Source organism: Musa acuminata, chromosome BXJ3-9 (genome assembly GCF_036884655.1).
Source record: "Musa acuminata AAA Group cultivar baxijiao chromosome BXJ3-9, Cavendish_Baxijiao_AAA, whole genome shotgun sequence".
Classification (NCBI taxonomy): Eukaryota; Viridiplantae; Streptophyta; class Magnoliopsida; order Zingiberales; family Musaceae; genus Musa; species Musa acuminata.
Window position 1 is genome coordinate 15,927,203 of NC_088357.1, and position 23,914 is coordinate 15,951,116.

The 23,914-nt window shown below is 39.9% G+C and overlaps 1 protein-coding gene across 1 annotated transcript; it reads left to right on the top strand.

Moving 5' to 3' along the window:
* The first annotated feature begins 22,379 nt into the window (after positions 1-22,379).
* LOC135650206 (photosynthetic NDH subunit of lumenal location 3, chloroplastic-like) lies at positions 22,380-23,420 on the top strand. Its single transcript, XM_065169435.1, has 3 exons — positions 22,380-22,718; positions 22,799-23,085; positions 23,163-23,420. Exons 1-3 carry the CDS (start codon positions 22,436-22,438, stop codon positions 23,259-23,261), a joined length of 669 nt encoding a protein of 222 aa, XP_065025507.1. The 5' UTR covers positions 22,380-22,435; the 3' UTR covers positions 23,262-23,420.
* The last annotated feature ends 494 nt before the right edge of the window (positions 23,421-23,914 follow it).

Consider the following 23,914-nt stretch of genomic DNA (forward strand, 5'->3'; position numbering starts at 1 on the left):
ACACAAGTTTCAACTTTACGTAGGTCTGATAGAGTATCCCATCCTCCTGAGAGATATGTGGCACATATTAGAGGAGAGGATATTGAGGATATTGATCCTCAGACCTACGAGGAGGCTATTAGAGTATAGATTCCGGGAAGTGGCAAGAAGCCATGAATTCTGAGATGGATTCTATGTACTCCAACAAGGTTTGGAACCTAGTTGATACGCCCGAAGGTATTGTACCCATCGGTTGCAAGTGAATCTTTAAGAAAAAGATCGGAGTAGATGGAAAGGTAGAGACCTATAAAGCAAGGCTAGTGGCTAAGGGGTATCGTCAAAGGCAAGGTGTTGACTACGACGGAACCTTCTCACTTGTAGCAATACTAAATTCCATCAGAATTCTATTAGCTATTGCAGCACACTATGATTATGAGATCTGGCAGATGGATGTAAAAACCACATTCCTCAATGGGAACCTCGAGGAGGAGGTGTATATGATACAACCTGAGGGATTTGTGTTCAAGAACTGGCCAGATAAGGTGTGTAGGTTGCTTAGATCCATTTATGGACTAAAGCAAGCTTCCCGAAGTTGGAACATAATATTTGATGAGGCAATCAGATCTTATGACTTCGTTAAGAATGAAGATGAGCCTTGTGTATACAGGAAGATAAGTGGGAGCGCTATCACCTTTTTGGTGTTATATGTGGATGACATCTTATCATTGGGAATGACGTAGGAATGCTATCCACAGTAAATGCTTGGTTATCTAGACACTTCTCCATGAAGGACTTAGGGAAAGCATCCTATATTTTGGGGATTCGAATCTATAGAGATAGATCCAAGAGGATGCTTGGCTTGTCCCAGTCCAGGTACATAGAAACCATTGTCAAAAGGTTTGGAATGGAAAATTCCTAGAGAGGTCTCATACCGATGAGACATGGGATATCGCTTTCTACGAGTATGTCCCCAAAGACTCCAGAAGAAAGGGCAAACATGGATATGATATCTTATGCCTCAGTAATAGGATCTATCATGTATGTCATGCTATGTACTAGGCCTGATATAGCGCATGCTCTGAGTGTCACGAGCAGGTATCAGGCAGATCCAAGCTTGGAGCATTGGAAAGCAGTAAAGTGTATCCTTAAGTACTTAAGAAGGACTAAAGATCTTTTACTAGTATATGGATGTAATAGCCTTAAGGTTGAAGGCTACACAGACTCAAGTTTTCAGTCTGATATCGATGATAGCAAGTCGAATTCAGGGTATGTGTACACCTTGAATGGAGGAGCAGTGTGCTGGAAGAGTTCCAAGCAAGATACTACTGCTGACTCGACCATATAGGCATAGTACATTGCTACATCAGATGCAGCAAAGGAGGGAGTCTGGGTGAAGAAGTTCATCACAGATTTGGGAGTCGTGTCGGGTAGCGAGGAGCCGATCTCCTTATATTGCGACAACAACGGGGCGATTACTCAAATAAGGGAACCTAGGTCTCATCAGAAGTGTTCTGAGGAGGTTCCAACTTATCTGAGAGATCGTAACCCGAGGAGATGTAGTAGTGGAAAGTATTCCATTCGAAGATAACATTGCAGATCCATTGACAAAGCCGTTGTCTCAGATTGTCTTTAAGCGTCATAGGGGTCTGATGGGGATTAGACACATAGGTGATTGGCTTTAGGTCAAGTGGGAGATTACTAGTCATAGGTGCCCAAAAAGCCAATCACGTGAGTGATGGCACGTGTGACTCGATACAGAATCTTTTTGCTTATTACATTTTGGCATATATCACTTTATAACTATTGCATATATGCATATATATATTGTGATGTCCTTGGATTTGTGCAATGGGAATCGGATCATGATGAGATCATAATAATGAGATCGATTCATCTTTAAACACAGATCCTAAATAATCCTGGTCATATGTTACTCGAGAAGGACATCGTGATAATCGGACAGACTAGTGTGCTATATACCCGTCCATATGATGGATGCAGTTGGTCTTATAGCTACTCGTATAGAGACACTAGGGATACAATACAGGTGCTCATTGGAGAATGAGTTCACTGATTGATCCGCTTACGGAATGCTGGATGGTTGATGATACCTTATTGTCAGACAGCGATTTCGAAGTCCTAGTGGTGTATCTGGTCCTTAGACTTGAGACTTCAAGGATGTCCTGTATGAGTGCTCCACTCTTTGATACCAGACTTATAGGTTTGGCTGTCCCAGATCTAGTATAGCTAGTCATTGGGAGTGGTAGTCGACCTTACGAGGGCTATTGAGTGTCGATAGAGGATCATCCACTCTCGGCGTCATGAGAGGAATATCCCATGTGTTCTTGCTTAGACAAATCCCTTGCTAGGGTCATTCGAGTTGAGAGAGAAAGAGTTCTCCAGAAGAATCCGATTAGAGCGAGACTCGAGTAGAAACCGTATGGGTCTGATAGCACCATGCTCAATATACGGTCTCTAGGATATTAGATTGATGAGGGATGATAGGTACACGGTAACTGAGGACAGACAGGTCCAATGGATTGGATTCCCCTGTATCATTTGGGGACTACGGTGTAGTGGCCTAGTACGTCCGTAGTCGATGAGTCGAGTGAATTATTACAGAGATAATAATTCACTGAGTTAGAAGGAGTTCTAACAGGTATGACTCACGACCAGCTCGATATTGGGCCTAGAGGGTCACACACATATGGTAGGCATTGCAATGAGTAGAGGTTCAGATTTGAGATATCCGACGGAACCCTTATCTTATTGGATATCCAATACGCCCCTGAATTATTGGATCCCATGGACGAGATCCAATAAGAGCCCTTGAGAGATTATTGGATAGAGATCCACTAATCTAAAAGGCTTGGGTTATTGGATGCAGATCCAATACCCACTAAGGAAGGATCCATTAGGGTTTGATAGGGGACCTCTATAAATAGGAGGGACTCAGAGCCTCATAGGCTAGAGCCTTTCCTTGTCTCTCCTATTCTCCTTCCCCCTCCACGTCAGAGTAGGCCTGGAGTTTTGAGGAGCGTCGTCGCAGTCCTGTTGTGTGGATCACCGCTAGAGAGGAGGACGCTTGACCTCCTTCACCCTCTCCTGAAGATATGTGAGGAAATAAGGATATACGATCTCCCTAGGTAACATAATATACTCTATACGCAGTTTTAAGTTTCGCAGATTTTGCGCACCAATCTTCGCACGACGACGAACATCTCTTTGGGAATCGGGGATTTTGTTTTCTTGTTCTTCCGCTGCGCATGTGATGTCGCCCCCAAGATTTCCCAATAAATCCCACTAACTTAATTAGGGGCCAATTGGGCCCTTAATAGACCCAAATTGGGCCGAATGGAACAGCCCATTCAGACCTTGAAATCTTGGCCGACGGTGGCACCGCTTGGGAGACTCGGTCTCCTAGGATTTCTAGGCGGTGGTATCGCCCCTATCAGGTGGTGGTACCTCCCCATTCAGGTGGTGATACCATCGAAGCTCGGTCTTCGAGCGTTGTCAAATGGTAGTACCACCCAGACTAAGCAGTAGTACCGCTCAGTGACAGATGACAGGCGGTAGTACCACCCAATTATGGCGATTGTACCGTTAGGACCCCGGAAATCCAGGAATGAACACTTTTAGGCTCCATTTTCAAACTCATTGGGGCCTATATAAACCCCACCCTTTCCTGCATGAAAGGGTAACGAAAACTTGCTTTAATCTTGAGTCTTTGAGGACCTTAAAGTGTTGTAAAAGCTAGAGTTCTCCTCGTTCTTTCTAAGTGTTGAGATCATCCAAGAGAGGAGTGAAAACTTGTAAGGGTTGTCTCCTAAGCCCGTCAAAAGGAGTAAAGCTGTAAAAGGGTGGTTGGCCTTCGCCTATTAAAGGAAGGTCTTTAGTGGACGCCGGTGACCTCGTCAGAGGAGAAAGCCGATAGTAGATGTTGGTCACGTTGATCGAACCACTCTAAAATCTCAGTTTGCATTTACTTTGAGTATCTTTCCTTTATAGCAAATTGCCTCTCCTCCTTACTGTGCTTTAAATACGTCTGCATTCGCTTTGATGTAAAACATCTTCCGATATCGATTTTCTACGAAAACTTTACAAAATCTACGTTTTTTCATTTGTGTGATTTACATTGTTGCAAATCACCTTAGTCTTCTCTTGCATTTTTACTTAAGACTTCAAGCTCAAATTTCCTTCCGAAACGAATTGAGTTGAAATCATTCTCGTTGAATCGGCTTTAATCAAAACAAGGTTTTTGAAATCATGAAAGTTTTCCGCTACACTAATTCACCCCCCCCCCTCTTAGTGCACTCTTGATCCTAACAATTATGTCATGAAAGATATAAGATCAAAAGAGTAACACATAATTCCAAAATATAAGATTTCAAATCATTATGCATCATTAAATCTACAAAATGATCATTTTCAATTAAAATGTGTTGAATCTCGGATTTTGATGATATAATCAATTGGTGGGTTAATTGATCTAATCCATATTATTGAGTTAAGTGTGCAGGATTAACTACGATAACCAGAAAACATAAAGCAAGGATACCGGAGTCAAGTTTGATGGACGTTTAAGAGTCCGAAGAATCGTCGGAGATACTGCCGGAACCAACCGAGAAGAAATCGGGAACCTGTCGGAATTTTCGGAAGTTCGCCGAAGAGATTGTCGGAGGTTCACGGAGATCACCGAGAAGGCTCGGCTACTCGTTAAAGTCATCACAAGTTCAGGAGCTTGATGGGAGTTCGTCGGAAGAAAGTTCGTCGGAAAGCTCGCCGGAACAAGACTCGACGTTCGCGGTTGAAAACTTGCTTAGGATGTGTTTTGTTATGTAGTTCACTTGTAAATAGGATTAGGATTAAGAGATAATCCTATATCCTGGTTAGGGGCCAACTGGGCCCAAAGTCAGATTTGGTTTGGGCTAAAATTAAGCCAAACCAGTGAACCGGAGAGCCAGGCGGTGGCACCGCCCAGCACCCGAGAGCTGGGCGGTGACACCTCCTGGGCTGGGCGGTTGCACCGTCCAGCACCCGAGCGCTGGGCGGTGGCACCGCCAGCATCGGGAACCCAAAGAGAATTCAAATTTTGGAGCCCAAATTTGAATCCTCTTGAGGCCTATAAATACCCCTCAAATCTCAACTGAGATTCCAACTTTTGAGAAGCATTTTGATTGAGAGAAAAGTCTTAGAAAGTCTTAGCAAGTCTTGTTTTCAATTTGCTAGAGAGTTCTCCTCCTTCTTTCTTATTGAAAATTTGTAAGAGGTTGAACTGTTTGTAAAAGGTTGTAAGAGGGGTATTTACCCTTCCATTTCAAAAGATTTGCTAGTGGAAGGTGGGAGCCTCATCGAAGAGGGGCCTCGCAAGTGGATGTAGGTCATTTGACCGAACCACTCTAAAATCGGCGTAATCTCTGGTTTGCATTTCATTATTGCTATTTACATTACTGCAAACCTTCTTACATGCTTTAGTTCCTTATTACCTTTGCTGCGCAACTTTAAGAATACGCTTGCAAGTTAAGCTTTTCAAGTTCCGTTCTTATCGTACGAAAGATTTTTCTAAAATCGAAGTTTTAATCCGCTGCACTAATTCACCCCCCCCCCTCTTAGTGCCGCTCCGATCCTAACAAGTGGTATCAGAGCGAGGTTATCTCTTATATTTGGTTTAATACCCAAGAGAGATGGCTTACTCCGGCATGCAAGAGGGTCATTCTATTGCACGACCACCTTTGTTTAATGGGTCGGATTACACATATTGGAAGACTCGCATGAGGATCTTCCTCATTTATATGGACTTTGAGCTTTGGTCTATTGTTGAAAACGGATTTCAAAAATCTTCTCTTCCGATGAGCGAATGGAATGAATCGGAGAAGAAGGTTTTTGCTTTAAATGCAAAGGCTATGAATGCCTTGTTTTGTGCACTAGACAAAAATGAATTTAATCGTGTTTCAATTTATGATTCGGCCTTTGATATTTGGAGAACTCTTGAGGTCACTCATGAAGGCACTAGCCGAGTGAAAAAGTCCAAAATCAACATCCTTGTGCACTCTTACGAACTTTTCCGAATGAAACCAAGTGAGTCCATCGGAGACATGTACACCCGGTTTACGGATGTCATCAATGGACTCAAAGCTCTTGGTAAAGATTTTACTAACTTTGAACTAGTAACTAAAATCTTAAGATCCCTCCCTAAAAGTTGGGATCCAAAAGTTACGGCCATTCAAGAGGCCAAAGACCTTAAAGCATTCCCTCTTGAAGAACTCATTGGGTCTCTAATGACCTACGAAATGACATATCAAGCTCATGACGAGCTCGAGAACCCCCTTCCAAAGAACAGGAAGGATATGACACTCAAATCACAAGAAGACCACTTGAAAGGAACATCAAGTGATGAGGACAGTGACAATGACATTGCACTTTTGACTCAAAAATTTAAAAAATACTTAAGAAAGAACAAATTTAAAAATAATACAAAAAACAAATTTGAACAAAAGAAGGACCAAGTGATTTGCTATGAATGCAAAAAACCGGGACACTACAAGAACGATTGTCCTCAAGCCAAAAAGAGAACATTAAAGAAAAAGGCGCTCAAGGCAACGTGGGATGATTCAAGTGCGTCCGAAGAAGAGGAGTCCAACACCGAGCAAGTTGCTCATTACGCGCTAATGGCTTTAGGAGAAGAGGTATGTGATTTATTTAATGAAGATTTATCTTTTGAAGAACTCTCTATCGCTTTTCATGAATTATTTGATGAATGTAGAACTGTTAGCAAGAAGTTAAGTAGCTTAAAGAAAGAGCATGCTTTGCTACAAGATAAGTTTGATAGTCTTCAAATTCCTCCATGCTCTAAGTGTGAGCATTTAGAAGCAATAAAAAATGAAAATTTGCTTCTTAAAGAAACCTTAAACAAGTTTAAGGTTGCTAGCAAAGGATTAGATATGATCCTTGCACACAAGGGTCACATCGCAAATAGAAATGGAATTGGATTTGTAAAAGGATTACATCAAAATCCTACCACTTTCATAAAAGGACCTACATTACATGTTTCCTCTTATATGAAATGCAACTTCTGTTGCAAATCCGGACATATTGCCTACAAATGTCCATTTAAGAAAATTAGTTCACAAAAATTAATATGTGTTCCTAAAGGAACTATAAAGGATTCAATAATAAATAACAAAGTTATTGGGTCAATTTTTGAGGCACCTAAAATCAAATGGGTAGCTAAAAATCATCCTCTTTTGTAGACAAACCCATAAGCTAGGAGCAAGAGATGGTATCTCGATAGTGGATGCTCAAGACATATGACTGGAGATCCATCTCATTTCTCTATGCTCACTAGCAAAGAAGAAGGGTACGTCACCTTCGGAGACAACAACAAAGGCAAAATCATTGGCAAGGGAACTATTGGTAACAAATTTAGTTTTTCCATTGATGATGTTTTACTAGTTGATGGATTGAAACACAATCTCTTGAGTATTAGTCAACTATGCGATAAAGGTTACATCGTTAGATTTGAATCAAATATGTGCATTATTGAAAAACCAAATCATAACATGACTATGATTGCTTTAAAACAAAATAATGTCTATACCATCAATCTTGATGAACTAAGTAATAAAATGTGTTTCTCCGTCGTAAATGATGATGCTTGGCTTTGGCATAGGAGATTAGGTCATGCAAGCATGAAAACAATATCTAAAATCTCATCTCAAGAATTAGTACGAGGGATTCCGAATATGAAGTTTATTAAGAATAAGGTATGCGATGCATGTCAACTAGGCAAACAAATAAAAACAAGCTTCAAACCAAAAAATCAAATTAGCACCACTAGACCATTACAATTGATCCATTTGGACTTATTTGGACCAATTGATACAACAAGTCTAGGTGGAAGCAAATATGCTTTTGTGATTGTGGATGACTACTCTAGATACACTTGGACCTATTTCTTAGCTCACAAAAGTGATTGCTTCAAGTGTTTCTCTAAATTTTGTAAACTCACTCAAAACGAAAAAGGCTTCATGATTTCATCAATTCGGAGTGATCACGGTGGTGAATTCCAAAACCGTGACTTTCAAAATTTTTGCGAAGTTAATGGGTACAATCACAACTTCTCAACTCCAAGAAATCCTCAACAAAATGGAGTAGTTGAAAGGAAAAATAGAAACCTACAAGAAATGACAAGAACTATGTTAAATGAACATAGTTTACCCAAATATTTTTGGGCCGAAGCTATAAATACAGCTTGTTACATCATGAATAGGGTCCTAATAAGACCATCTCTATTAAAAACTCCCTATGAATTATGGAATAACAAAAAACCAAATATTTTTTATTTTAAAGTTTTTGGTTGTAAATGCTTCATTTTAAATGAAAAGGATGCCCTAGGTAAATTTGATGCTAAATCCGATGAAGGCATTTTTCTTGGTTACTCCTCCGTTTCTAAGGCCTTTCGTGTCTTTAACAAAAGGACCTTAGTAATAGAAGAGTCTATTCATGTAGTTTTTAATGAAATTTCTGATTTAAAGAAAAATGATTTTGATGATGATCTTGGTTTTGATAATTTGAATTTAAACGAACCCCCTCCTCAAAATAGCCATTTGAATGCATCTTCTTCCGAAATTTCTTTACCCAAAGAATGGAAGTATGTAGATGCTCATCCAAAGGAGCTAATTATAGAAGATACAACAAAAGAGGTTCAAACTCATTCTTCTTTCAAGAATTTTTGTGCTAATGCCACTTTCCTTTCTCAAATTGAACCTAAATGCATTGACGAAGCCTTAAAAGATGATTTTTGGGTCATTGTAATGCAAGAAGAATTGAACCAATTTGAGAGGAATGAGGTATGGAAGCTTGTTCCTAGACCAAGTGACCACTTAGTCATAGGTACTAAGTGGGTCTTTAGAAACAAGCAAGACGAAAATGGTATCGTGGTTAGAAACATGGCTAGATTAGTGGCCAAAGGTTTCAACCAAGAAGAAGGTATCGATTACGAAGAAACATTCGCTCCCGTGGCTCGATTAGAAGCCATAAGGATGCTCCTTGCCTATGCTAGTAGTAATAATTTTAAACTATTTCAAATGGATGTCAAAAGTGCTTTCTTGAATGGTTTTATTTCCGAAGAAGTATATGTCGAACAACCTCCCGGATTTGAAAATTCTCTTCTTCCTAATCATGTATTCAAATTGACTAAAGCTCTCCATGGCTTGAAACAAGCTCCTAGAGCTTGGTATGAAAGGCTTAGTTCCTTTCTTATTTTAAATAATTTTACCAAAGGCAAGGTTGATACTACATTGTTTATTAAATATTTTAAAAATAATTTTCTTATTGTGCAAATTTATGTTGACGATATTATTTTTGGCTCTTCGGATGAATCACTATGTGAATCATTTGCCAAATGTATGAGTCATGAATTTGAAATGAGTTTAATGGGTGAATTAACTTTCTTTTTAGGATTACAAATTAAACAACTTAGTGATGGTATATTTCTTAACCAATCCAAATATACATTAGAATTGTTAAAATGATTTAACATGGATAATTCAAAAGCAATAAACACCCCTATGAGTACTGTGACTAAGTTAGATATGGATGAAAATAGTAAAAATTTTGATAAAAAACATATAGGGGAATGATAGGTAATCTACTCTACCTCACGGAGACTAGACCAGATATTATGTTTAGTGTAGGACTTTGCGCTAGGTTTCAATCTAATCCTAAATTATCTCATCTACAGAGTGTTAAAAGAATATTTAGGTATCTTAAAGGAACTCCAAATTTAGGATTGTGGTATCCAAAATCTGAAAAATTCGATCTAATAGCTTATGCAGATGTCGATTTTGGCGGATGCAGGATAGATAGAAAAAGTACATCCGGAACATGCCAATTTTTAGGACATGCACTTGTTTCTTGGACTTCCAAGAAACAAAATTCAGTTGCACTATCTACGGCGGAAACCGAATACATTGCTGCAAGTACATGTTGTGCACAAGTCATTTGGATGAAAAATACATTAGAAGACTATGGAATTCACTTTAAAAACATTCCCATAAAATGTGATAATACTAGTGCCATATGTCTTACTAAAAATCCAATTCTGCACTCTAGAACTAAGCACATCGACGTTATGCATCATTTCATACGCGATCATGTCCTTAACAATGATGTTGTTCTAGAATTCATTGACACAAAGCATCAATTAGCATATATATTTACAAAAGCTTTGAACGAAGAACAATTTGAATTCATTAGAAGGGAATTAGGCATGTTAAATTGTCCCTAAAATGAGCTTCACGAAAAATGACTCGTCCTTTTTCCTTTCTTTTGTGGATTTGATTTCTTCCTTCTTTTTCAATTCAAAATGATCCATTAAAGTATAACTTATTATCTTGAGGGAAGAAGCTAAACAAAAGGGAGGAAGAAAATTTTTTTTTCTTTCCTCCGCGGGATGCCAGCGGTGGCACCGCCAGATCCGGCGGTTGCACCGCCTGAGCGCTCGGGCGCCAGGCGGTGACACCGCTCGGTTTGGCGGTGGCACCGACCGAGCAACCCTTATTAACCCGAGGGGTTAGGGCCGGCGGTGACACCGCCCCCAACCCGAAGAAAAAGCTCTCAAAACCCTCTCCCATTCCCTCTAACCCTCATTCTAACTCTTAGAAGCATTGGAGAAGGATTCTTGGTGGTCCAAGCTTTCCATCTCTCAACATAATCTCCATAAGGTAACACTTGAAATCCCTCTTTTTGGTATCCCATTCCCTCTTTTCTTTTCTCTTTCCCTTGCTTATTTTTCACAATTTCATCATCATCTTGTCTAGATAATGGCTCCTAAGAGATTAAAAGGAAAAAGGATTGAAGGAGATTCATTTGACCATGATCTTTTTAGATCAAAAGAGGTACCCCTTAGCTTTCCAAAATTTGAAACACGATATATCCATAAGGGAAAATACGTTGATCTGGATGAACTAGAGGACTTAGAACCCATTAGGTGGTTTGCACACCTAGAAGCTCTACCTCTACTACAAATAGATGAACCAATCTATCCGCGATTAGTTAGATTGTTCTATGCCAACCTATATGAGGACAACGATAGCCTAAGCACTTACCTTCTAGGAACACCCATTAGAATATTTGACAGCACTATTTGTGAGCTAATTGGCATAACTGAAAAAGATAGGGGATGCTATTTTAAAGGTAAATGAGATGTCAACACAATAGGAGCAACCTATACCGAAGCCGTAGAAACAATTTTTGCAAATCCAAACCTTGACTTCCTACCCAAGAGCTGTGAACACTTATTGTCTTTCAACTCTAAAATTCTTCATCACATTATCACAAGCATCATATTCCCCAAACAATTTCATCTTGACGAAATAAGTCAAATAGAGATAAGTACCATGTATTGGATTATGACCGGTCAGCATAATTGTTTTGGGTACTCAATTCGGCAACACATGCAGGATATTATGGCTAAAGATAATATGTTGCCATATGGGAGGTTAATCACTAGATTTCTTCATGCCTATGACATTTGCATCCCACCCGATGAAGAATCTATTCAAAATGATCGATATAACATAATAAATAAAAACCTACTAAAAAGACTTAGGTGCACTTTTAGCAATGGCATATGGGTTAGGCAGCCTAGAAGGACGAATCCAATTCCTCCACCAATAGAACACCCCGAAACACCAATTCTTATAGGAAATGAATCTCCTCCTCCTAGTCCTTTTGGCGCAGCACCTTCAGCTCCTGTTTCCTCCTCTGAAGATCTCATTATGGTGGAACTGTCTCAGATCAAATCACAGCAATAACAAATTCAAAATCAACAAGTTGAAATTTTGAAGACACTACGACAAATGAATGAAAAAAATAGATATCATGTATCAGCACTGTGGATTACCTCCTAAGGATTAAATTGATGTATCTTTTTATTCTGTTCTATTTGCTTTTAACAACAAGTTCAAAGTTTGTCATCGATTGAATGATAACTGATCCTTCATTTAGATAACTACTGTTTTGATCTGCATAAATGATGATTTCTTTTGGATAAACTATTTCTGGTAAATTTGAATGATGAACTTTGTTTACTATTAAATGCTAAACCTTTTTTCTATGATCATCAATTAGCTGGCTTGTCTCTTTTTGTTGATGACAAAGGGGGAGAAGTGATGACTAAGTGATGACTTACACCATAATGATAGCATGACTTATATGAATTACAAAAACTTGTGTGATATGAATGTCTTATATGCCTTGTAAAATCCTTGAAAATATCACAAGATTGATTGATCATATTGAAAGCATGCCTTACATCTATATCATGAAATTTATATTGAAAATCTTTATCTTCTGTCGTAGTAAAATTCGTCCCTTTTCATTTAACTTATGATTTTCATCGAAGTTTCGTACTTACTATTGTTTAATGAGGATCACGATAAGCTCTACGGTTAGAACTTATCGGGTTATGCTTGAATCCAATGGGATGGAATTCAAGTGTTTTTATCTTCTCATAATATGGCATATAGATAGGGGGAGTTTTGTTTAACTCTGTCATCAATTGATTGTCATCATAAAAAAGGGGGAGATTGTTGAATCTCGGATTTTGATGATATAATCAATTGGTGGGTTAATTGATCTAATCCATATTATTGAGTTAAGTGTGCAGGATTAACTATGATAACCAGAAAACATAAAGCAAGGATACCGGAGTCAAGTTCGATGGACGTTTAAGAGTCCGAAGAATCATCGGAGATGCTGCCGGAACCAACCGAGAAGAAATCGAGAACCTGTCGAAATTTTTGGAAGTTCGCCGAAGAGATTGTCGGAGGTTCACAGAGATCACCGAGAAGGCTCGGCTACTCGTTAAAGTCATCACAAGTTTGGGAGCTTGATGGGAGTCCGTCGGAAGAAAGTTCGTCGGAAAGCTCGCCGGAACAAGACTCGACGTTCGCGATTGAAAACTTGCTTAGGATATGTTTTGTTATGTAGTTCACTTGTAATTAGGATTAGGATTAAGAGATAATCATATATCCTGGTTAGGGGCCAATTGGGCCCAAAGTCAGATTTGGTTTGGGCTAAAATTAAGCCAAACCAGTGAACCGGAGAGCCAGGCGGTGGCACCGCCTGGCTGGGCGGTGACACCTCCTGGGCTGGGCGGTGGCACCGCTTGGCTGGGCGGTGGCACCGCCAGCATCGAGAACCCAAAGAGAATTCAAATTTTGGAGCCCAAATTTGAATCCTCTTGAGGCCTATAAATACCCCTCAAATCTCAACTGAGATTCTAACTTTTGAGAAGCATTTTGATTGAGAGAAAAGTCTAGGAAAGTCTTTAGCAAGTCTTGTTTTCAATTTGCTAGAGAATTCTCCTCCTTCTTTCTTATTGAAAATTTGTAAGAGGTTGAACTATTTGTAAAAGGTTGTAAGAGGGGTATTTACCCTTCCATTTCAAGAGATTTGCTAGTGGAAGGTGGGAGCCTCATCGAAGAGGGGCCTCGCAAGTGGATGTAGGTCATTTGATCGAACCACTCTAAAATCGGCGTAATCTCTGGTTTGCATTTCATTATTGCTATTTACATTACTGCAAACCTTCTTACATGCTTTAGTTCCTTATTACCTTTGCTGCGCAACTTTAAGAACACGCTTTCAAGTTAAGCTTTTCAAGTTCCGTTCTTATCGTACGAAAGATTTTTCTAAAACCGAAGTTTTAATCCGCAGCACTAATTCACCCCCCCCTCTTAGTGCCGCTCCGATCCTAACAAAATGATTAAGTGAATCTAACTCGTCATACTTAGTACTATGAGTTAGTATGCAATTGTCAAGCTCAATTTTTTTTTTTCAAAATCACTAGAAAGATAAGCATGATCCCAAAACTTTTAACATTTTTATTACATCATTAAACATGTAATTTTAAAAAAATTATATATAATTTTTCTAAACTAAATGAAAAATAACTTATGTAAAGCATCAAGTAATTTTAAAGTAAACTAAGAGGATTTTGATTACCTTGTCGTCGAAAACCGTTAAGGCATAGTTTGCCACCTCGCCTTTGTTGGTTTGTTCTTCACCTTTGGATGAACTTTATTCGTCTCAAGCCACCTTAAGTGTTTTCTTCTTCTTTTGTAGCTTCTTCTTTTTATATTCATTTTTGTTCTTTGATTTTTATTTTAATATTTTTTAAGCTTTATTGTGAGGAGTTCAAGGTCATCATCATCATCACTTGAGTAATCACTCAAGTGGTATTCTATTGTTCGAAGTGCCAAATCCTTCATGTTCTTTGGAAGGTTGTTCTTAAGTTCATCATATTCAATATGTGTCATACAACTAATTTCATAGGTCATTAAAGACCTAATAAATTCTTCAATCGAAAAATGGTTCAAGTTCTTTGATTCTTGTATTGTCATTACTTTCAAATCTCAATTTTTAGAAAGTGATCTTAAAACTTTCTTCATAAGTTCAAGATTCGAAAAAAATTTACTAAGAGTTTTTAGACTATTAACGATATCCATAAATTGGGTGTATATGTCTCCAATAGTCTTGCTTGGTTTCATATGAAACAATTAGAAATCATACATCAAAATATTAATTTTAGAGTCTTTAACTTTACTAGTGCTTTCGTGTGTGATTTCAAGTGCATGCCAAATGTCAAAAGTCATTTCGCAAGTAGAAACTCGATTGAATTCATTTTTGTCTAAGGCGCAAAATAAAGCATTCATAGCTCTAGCATTTAAGAGTCCAAGTCCTAGTGGACTCTAGGTAGAACTCTATAAATAGTGATATAACCCTTTCTTTTCGGAATCAATCAATCAATCAATCAATAAAATATTATTCCAATTTATGACAAAACCCTAGGAGGCCGATCCCCTCGAAGTGATCAAGGAGGCCAATCCCCTCGAAGCGATCATTCCCTTTTCTCCCCTTTTTTCCATGATAAGACCTTAGGGTCTTATCATTTGGTATCAGAGCTAAGTTCCTTAGCATGGCAATCCTTGGCATTTTCATTGCAGTGTTGTCGTAGTTATCAAAAAAAAAAAAAAAAAGAGAGAAGAGAAAGAAATTTGTGTGAGAAAGGGTGAAGCCAATAGCCATGAATGCCGATCCTTCTCAACCGAGAAGGCACCTCTGCGTCCCGGCCTGCGACCACCGCTACCCTTTCTCTACCACCGCCGCTGCTGCCCAGCCAAAGTAGCTATCACCATCACCCAAAAAGAAGAAGAAGAAGAAGAAGAAGAAGAAGAAGCCGCAACCACCCCTGCTTCCCCTGCTTCCAGCCCACCCACCCGCCGCCACTGCTCTCCGGTCAGCGATCACTGTCGCCGCTGCTTTCTAGCCGATAGACCACCACTATCGTCGCTACTGCTCAGCCAGTAGCCACCACCACCACTGCCGCCGCTACTGCTTAGCTAACAGCCACCACCACCACCACTACCTCCTTCTCCACCGTTGCCCACCTCCCCTTGCGTTGCAGTCGCAACCGCTCGACCTCCCCTCCTTGGCGATCGTTGGTGACACTGCTCCCAGCCACGCTACCACCACTGCCTCATTCTCCATTGCCTCCCACCTCCCCTTGGGTCGCAGCCGTAGTCGCCGGTTGCCTCCCTCCTCGTAGCGACCGAAATAGGGCAACTCACTGATTGCCCTTGTTCCTAGCTATGTCACCACCACTTTTTCTAGTTGCCTCACCACCGCTCGATCTCCGCCGCCCTCCTCCCAACCGCAACCCTAGCTGCCTTCCCTTAGGTCATAGCCATAGATGCTGATTCCTCTCCTCCACCAGCATCAACAATAGAGCATCCTTTGCTGTCATAACCGTGACCCTCGGCCTCCTTGTCCTTCACCACTGCCGTTGCTTCTCGGCTGCTCGACCATCGCCGCTGTTGCTCTCCGGCCACCAACCTTCCCCTCTCCAACATCGCCACCCTTGCTTCCTAGTAGCCCGCACCCCTGCTTCAGCCCATCGCACCGCTACTTCCCTTCTTCCCCACCGCTGCTGCAAGGCAACTCCTTCTCCACTGCCACCGCTGCTTCCTGGCTGCTCGACTACCACTTCCACTACTCCCCGGCCAGCGACCTTCGCCTCCTCGCTACCCCATCTCGCTCGACCGAGAAGGGCCACAGCCGCTACTTCACATCCAGCAGACCACCCCATCGTCGCTTCTACTGTTGACGATGCTGCCACAACTGTGCCACCATCGCTGCCTCCCCTTGGGATGCAGCCACAGTTGCTCAACCTCCCCTCCTTGCGGCGACCAAAATAGAGCATCTTTGCATTTTCTACTATAGCCACTAATCATTATAGTTCCCAGCCAGCAACCAACATCGTCGTTGCTCCCAGCCAACAACCAACCCCTCGTTCTGTAGCAGTCGCCCTCCAACAGTGCACACAGCAACCGCAGCAAGTACGTTGCCCTGCCTCAACCCCAACAGCGCACGCACCACCGATTCCTCTTCTTAACCTTGGTCGCTTCAACACTGCCTTCCCCTTGCTTAGCATCTTCTGCCGCAACCACAGGTTGCCATCACTATGGCCTCAACCCTACTGCTTGGCGATTGCTCCCTTAGGTTGTAGTAGCTGTAACCACACCGATGCAGTCGCCTTCCAACCCCCAGCGCTCTCACCCCACGCAGTGACAGAAACAGGGCAGCAACTCTCCCTCCACGCAGTAACCGCAATAAGCATCGCTAGCTCCCACGCAGTGACTGCAACTACATCCCCACATCCTCGCAGCAACCCTTCATTCCCACAGTGCTACCATTGACTGCGTCACAATAGTAGCACCGAATAGGGTAGTGATTGATGCGCTAGTCCCGACACTAGAAATAAGAGTTGAGATTACAGATTTGCAGTCCTAGACAATGGCCACCGATAACTTAGTGAAAGAACAAATGGAAGTATTGAAAATCAGAATTGAGAACCGGTTGCAAGAAACACTTAATGATTTCAAAAAGAGCCTACCGGAGAGCCTTAGCAAATTTCAACAAGATGGGGGCTCAAGTTCTACGTTGAACAGATTAGGAGATACAAGAAAAGGGAGCTAGGATTGTGACATATACTACCCACGCATTAAGGTAGAATTTGCACGATGGGAAGATGGGGCTCCGACTAGTTAGATCTATAGGACAGAAAAATTTTTTCATTTTCATAGAACCCCAGAAGAATCCAAGGTAGAAGTGGCCACAATCCAACTTGATGGAGATGCAATCTAGTGATACGATTGGTATGAAACTTGCCACGGAGTTTCTTCGTGGGAGCAGTTCAAAAGAGGGCTTCTTGTTCACTTTGGCCCATCCAAATATGAGAATGTTGATGGCTAGCTCACAAAAATTCGTTAGACTTCTATAGTGTTGGAATATCAAAGTAGGTTTGAAAGATTGTCAAACCAAGCTAGAGATTGGTCAGAACGATAACTTCTGGGTACATTTATTGAAGGGCTTATTCCAAAGATCCCGTGTTAGGTTAAGGCTCGTCAACCCCGCATTATGATAATTGTGATATCATTTGCACATTTACATGAGAAAAAATCGACAGGGAAAATCATAGAAACAAAAGTGACAATGACCAGATAATCAACAAGCCACCCATCCCATCTATTCCCAACTAAAGCCCTGACACCCGAAGACTAACCCAAGAAGAACTCAAGGAAAGATCAGCAAAGGGTTTATACTATGATGAAAAGTTGAGTATGGAGCACTGATGTAAACAAGGGCAACTTCTGATGATTAAGCTAATTGGAGAGGAACCAGAAGTAGAAGAGTTAGACTCCGATCATGAAGGTGTGGAAACTGATGAAGATATTGAAACCATCACACATACAGTGCATACATTGGCTGGCTATGCTAAACCATAAATTATAAAAATCAGAGGAACTTTAAAGCATCAGCCTATCACTGTTTTGATTGATATGGGTAGCACTAATAATTTTATGGATAGGAAAGTTGTAGCTCGATTAGCCCACCATATTGAAAGCTGTGACAAATTCGAAGTAAAGATCATTGATAGACAGATTTTAACTTGTGATAGCAAATGTTCAAAGATAAAATTGATTATACATGGCTAGGAGTTTCTTGCAACGATTACTATAATGAAAGACCTACCTGTTACCTATACTATCAAAAAGTGGAGATCATACTTACTTGATCAATGGGTTGTGATGCATTATAGATAACCTATGACTGAAGTGCAGAAAAAGAAGCTCCCCGAGTTTAATGCTGCTCAGCCTTAAGGATAAGGCTAACTTGAAGAGGGAGAAATTGTTAGGACCCTTTTATTTTATGAACTTTTGAATAATGTTTATTGAGTCTGTTTAGTTCAGTTAGAGTCGGGTAGAGGTTTATTTAATATTTATTTATTATTAAGAGTCCAAGTTCTGGTGGGCTCTAGGTGAAACTCTATAAATAGTGATATAACCCTTTCTTTTCGGAGTCAATCAATCAATCAATAAAATATTATTCTAGTTTGTGACAAAACCCTAGGAGACCGATCCCCTCGAAGCGATCATTCCCCTTTCTCCCCTTTCTTTCACGATAAGACTTTAGGGTTTTATCAGTTTTCTTCTCCAAATCATTTCATTTGTTCATTAGAGTAGAAGACTTTTGAAAGTTATTTTTCATAATACTCCATAAATTTAAATCCATAGAAGACAAGAAAACTCTTATTCAAGTTTTCCAATATGTGTAGTTCGTCCCATTGAACATGAGAGGACGAACGATAGAAAAGCCCTCTTGAAATCTGAAAAGAACCATTTATCTTGGGTGTTAAACCAAACAAGAAAACTGTGGCTCTAATACCAACTATTAGGATCCAGTCAGCACTAAGAGGGGGGGGTGAATTAGTTCAACGGATAAAATTACGTCGGTTCAAAAATCTTTCGTTCAATTAAACTGATTTTGTATCGAAAAAATAACTTAAAATCTAGTTCGTATATGTAGTTAAAGCAGTAGGCAAGTAAAGCAGTTTGTAGTAAAGGTAAATTGCTTAAATATAAATGCAAACTGAGTTTTATAGTCATTCGGTCATCGTGACCTATATCCACTCCCGATTTCTCTTCCATCGAGGCCACTGGCATCTACTAATAATCTTCCTTCAATAGGCAAAGATCAACTACCCTTTTACACCCCTCTTCTCTTTTTTGTAGGTTTAGAAGACAACCTTTTACAACTCTTTTTTATAAGGTATCCCTCACACACCTCTCTTAGAACTCTCTCTAAGCTTTAGCCAATTTCTCTTCCATCGAGGCCACTGGCATCTACTAATAATCTTCCTTCAATAGGCGAAGATCAACTACCCTTTTACACCCCTCTTCTCTTTTTTGTAGGTTTAGAAGATAACCTTTTATAACTCTTTTTTATAAGGTATCCCTCACACACCTCTCTTAGAACTCTCTCTAAGCTTTAGGAGGAGGGAACTTAACTTGCTAATAGGGTTTACAACTTTAGAGTCATAGAGTTTTGCTCAACTTTCTTTCTCTTCCATGTAAGAATAGCTGGGGTATTTATAGACCACAATTGACTTAAAAAACAAAGCCAAAAAAAGTCTCATCCTAGGTTTTCCAAGTCCTGGCAGTACCACCGCTTGTGCTGGGTGGTACCATCGCCTATAGCACTGACACTAGGCGATATCACTACTCAGTCTGACAGTACTACCGCTTGACATAGTCTGGGAGAGTGTGTTTGGGTGGTACCACCGCCTAGTCTGGTGGTACCATCACCTGACATAATCTTGAAGATTGTGTCTAGGCGGTACCACCGCTAAGTCTGGATGGTACCATCGCTAAACCTTGCTATAGGATACTGAATGAGCCAAATAATATATCCAATTCAGCCCTAATTCAAGCCCAATTGGCCTATAATTGAGTTGGTATTATTTTTACCCCCAATACCGACTCAATTAGACCTAAACTAACTCGATTTAGATAAATTATTATAAGCATGAATCTTATGTTGTCCGGTATATCATTGGTTTATTCGACGCTTCGTCCGATTCTTCGGCGCATCGTTCTCTCCTTTGGCATATTACCCAATCGGTATGTTGTCTTCCCGCAACATTCGATCTCTTTGGAGTAATGTTTGATCTTCTTGACTAGATGTCCAAACTCATGGTACGAAGCCTTCTGTCGATACGTTGACTGATCCTCCAGCCCAACGTCCAATCTTCTAACATGTTCACTTTGGCCCAACATCTGATTCCTCCTGCTTTAATCAATTTACCTCTTCTTGATCGAAGCTAGTCCTGTGTCACTCAAAATATAAATTAAATTATAAACTTATTAATTGATTTTATCATCAAAATATAAGATTCAACATCATATTCTATCCCAAATTAATCTTCCTATTTATATAAGGCTAAGTGTTTATTTTTTTATTCTTGTAATTCAAATAAAAGTCACAAACTATTGTTTGGTGTGTCAACTTTCAAAAGTTGTCATCCTTTCCATATCATCTACAGTCTTTTTTCGAAATTTAAAATCACGATCCAAAAGTTTTCAAAGTATGTATTAACATAACATATTCGGACGGTGGAAAAGAATATCAAGGCCTAAAATCTATATTTGAAAACCATAGAATTCAATACTTAATTTCTCGTTCCTGCACTCCACTCCACACACACACATAGCTGCCACTAAAATTATTACTCAATAGTCTTTACCAACTCAATCCCCTTGCGTTCATGATTCTTCTAACATTCTATTTCAAACCCTCCTTTGGTAGCATCTTCACCTTCCGTTCATGAGTCACTGCTAAGTTTCATCTATGCATCAACTTCATTGGTTCCTATTCAGATACATTCGGCCCCTGCGAACACTACTTCAGGGGCATCTTTAGGCTTACCTTTGAGCAAGTCATCTTCAAAATATGGTCCATCACTTTCAACCTCCCATCCAACTCCACAAACATCCACGATCCCTTAACGTACCCACACCATGATCACCCGATCACAAAATAATATTTTTAAGAAAAAGTTTTTCATCTCACTATTAAACATCTCATTCCTCTAACACTTGAATCCTCCTCCTCTGTCACTTGAGCTATTAAAGATCCAAAGTAGAGAGAGGCCATGTGTGAGAGCTTAATGCTCTCATAAAGAATGGAACTTGAGAGTTAGTTGCTCGTGTTTCCAATCAAAACATCATCAGTTAAAACTGGGTTTTAGAATTAAGCAGAATTCGAATTGAAATATAGCTCATTAGAAAGCTCAGCTTGTCACTAAGGGATTTCCATCAACGTCACAGAGAGGACTATCATTAAACTTTTAGTTCAGTAATCAAATCACAAACAATTCATCTTGTTCTTTCTCTTCCTCTCACTCATGGATAGATGGTAAATCAATTAGATGTCAATAATGCTTTTTCTCATGGTCATTTTACTAAAGAAATCTGTCTCAACCACCAAGCTTCATTGATGTACCACGCCTAAATTATGTATCACCTTTACAAGTCACTCTACATGTTAAAACAAGCATCTCATGCTGTTTCATAAAGTGAACAATTTCATTCTCACCCTTAGCTTTATTGACTCTAAATCTAGTATTTCATTTTTTTATATATACTGATAAGTGGACAATTGCTTGGTCATCCATAAAAGTTGAATATCGCTTTGTCACCTCTACTTTGGTTGAATTATCTTGGCTCATTAATCAATAATTTAAGTTGGGTATCTCGCTTAATTAATCTTTTTTATCTTCTTTGTGATAATATTGATGTGAATTATATATGTGCTAATCTGGTATTTCATTCTCGTATTAAATATATCACCCTCGATTATCAATTTGTTTGAGATAAGATTGATAATGGTTCTCTTCAAGTTGCTCATGTCTCCCCACATGATCAGGTTAGAGACATCTTTACAAAATCATTAGCTAAGTCTAGCTACATATGGTTATGATCCAAGATTGATGTTTTTGATAGAAGCATTATCTGGAAAGAATATACGAAAAATAACAAATCACTTTATTAAGAAATAATCTTCTCCAACAAGTCACTCAGAATTTATAAATTCAAGGTAATCAATTCATATTAATAAAAATAATCAATTTCATAAATTTAGATATTTGATTAATATAATTATATAGTCTTAGGGATTTGATTATTCTTTTCCTGTCATTCATGTTGACTAAGTGTATATTAGGACTTATAAACTGCACATTGTAATATAAGCTTTTCATCCTTTCACACTGTGTTTTGTCTTTTTCCCATTGTCCATGTTGCTTCGACAATTAGTATTCAGAACTAGTATAATCTCATTCATTAATTTGGATTGTATGCCTCGACACCGTTTCACTGTACTTATCCAATCACTTGGAATGCAAAACAAAAGTTTGGACTACCCTTTCCATCTCCAACTCCCCCCATATGGGATGCGATTTGTGTGGTCAGAGAGGCCTACAGCCCTTCTTCAGCAGATAACAAGAGCAAAGAAATATGGACTTTGTGTATGCCATTCCCCCTTCAGAACCATCATGGCTACTCCACTCTCCAACCTCGGTGGTGCGTCCCAAATCCTCCCGACTCGTCCCACTCTGAGGGGAGACTCGAAACCACAGAGCAGATGGCTGACAGTCACGATGTCGGCGAGCAAGAAGAGGGAGCCAAAGGGCTATCCAGTGCAAGTCTCTAGGAGAGCTTCTGTGAGCATCGCCATGGCCTCCCTACTCCAGCAGCTGGGCATCGGGTCATCGCAAGCGGAGGAAGGAAACGGGCTGTGGCTGACCGGCCCATTGCCGGTTCCGGCTGTCACCAGCGGTAAGCTTTTAGAACACGGGTCTTTCCGACTGTTTGATTTAGTGCACCGACGTATTTGACGCCGGAATCCTTGGCGGCAGAGATCGCCAACAAGGAGACGGGAACCCGATCGTTCCTGAGAAATGGAATATACATGGCGAACATAGGCCCGCAGATGAGTGCTTACAGGCTGAAGCACTACGCCTTCGATCTGCTGGCCCTGGGCGACCTTATCGGCCAGGATGCGTGGAGCTACCTGATGAAGTATCTGTGCCTGCGGTCTACGGTGATGTACTACGACTTCGACAAGGTCATCTCGGCGGCCCCCGAGGAGCAGAAGCGACCGCTCACGGACCTCGCCATTCGATTGTTCGACAGTGTTGAGAAGGTAATGCGACTCCATCTCCATCATCCTTGTCGATCTTGGAACACACCGTCATCGTCGTCTCCATTGTTTCGATACAGCTTGAAGAGGCTGCGAAGAAGCGGAGTGACACCATGACGCAGGCGTGCTATGCCGACACGGAAGCCATCCTCAAGGAGGTCATTATCCGAATGGCTTAATGGCTGTTGTGATATTAATTACAGATGATCGACGAGTGATAAGTGTTTGTTCGGTTTGCATCATGAGAGTCTTCAAACTGCAAGCAACCTCACCATCCATTAGTAGTGTAGCATTATTCTTATCAAGGAATTTGGACACAATGCCTTGTAGATGAACAACGATAACATTGTATGTATGTTAGGCAAGAAAAAAAAAAATAAGTCCAAAAAATTTAAAAAAAAAAAATGCAAGCAAATCAAGCTCAAATAAGTGTTCCAGTAAGAAATAATACATATAGCCCTAAAACTTTAAGACAATCAAGTGGTAAAGGAATCAGCTAAAATCTATGTTTATTTTCATGAAATCTAAGAAACAATCCAAAGTATATGTATTTTAAAGGGTTAAGGTTCATTTTAGCTTTTATGGTTTTGATCATGCACATTTTAAGCTCTTATGATTTACTTATATCTAAAATAATCCTTATATTTTTAAAAACATAATACATAAGCTTCTCTCATCAAATCTGAGTTAATAGATATTAGAGTCTGCTTACGTGGCATGTTGACTCATAATAAATCATCAATATAATGACACATGTATAGTTTTGGTCATGTACATCTTAAGTCCTTATGGTTTACTCGTGTCAAAAATAATCATTATATTTTTAAAATTA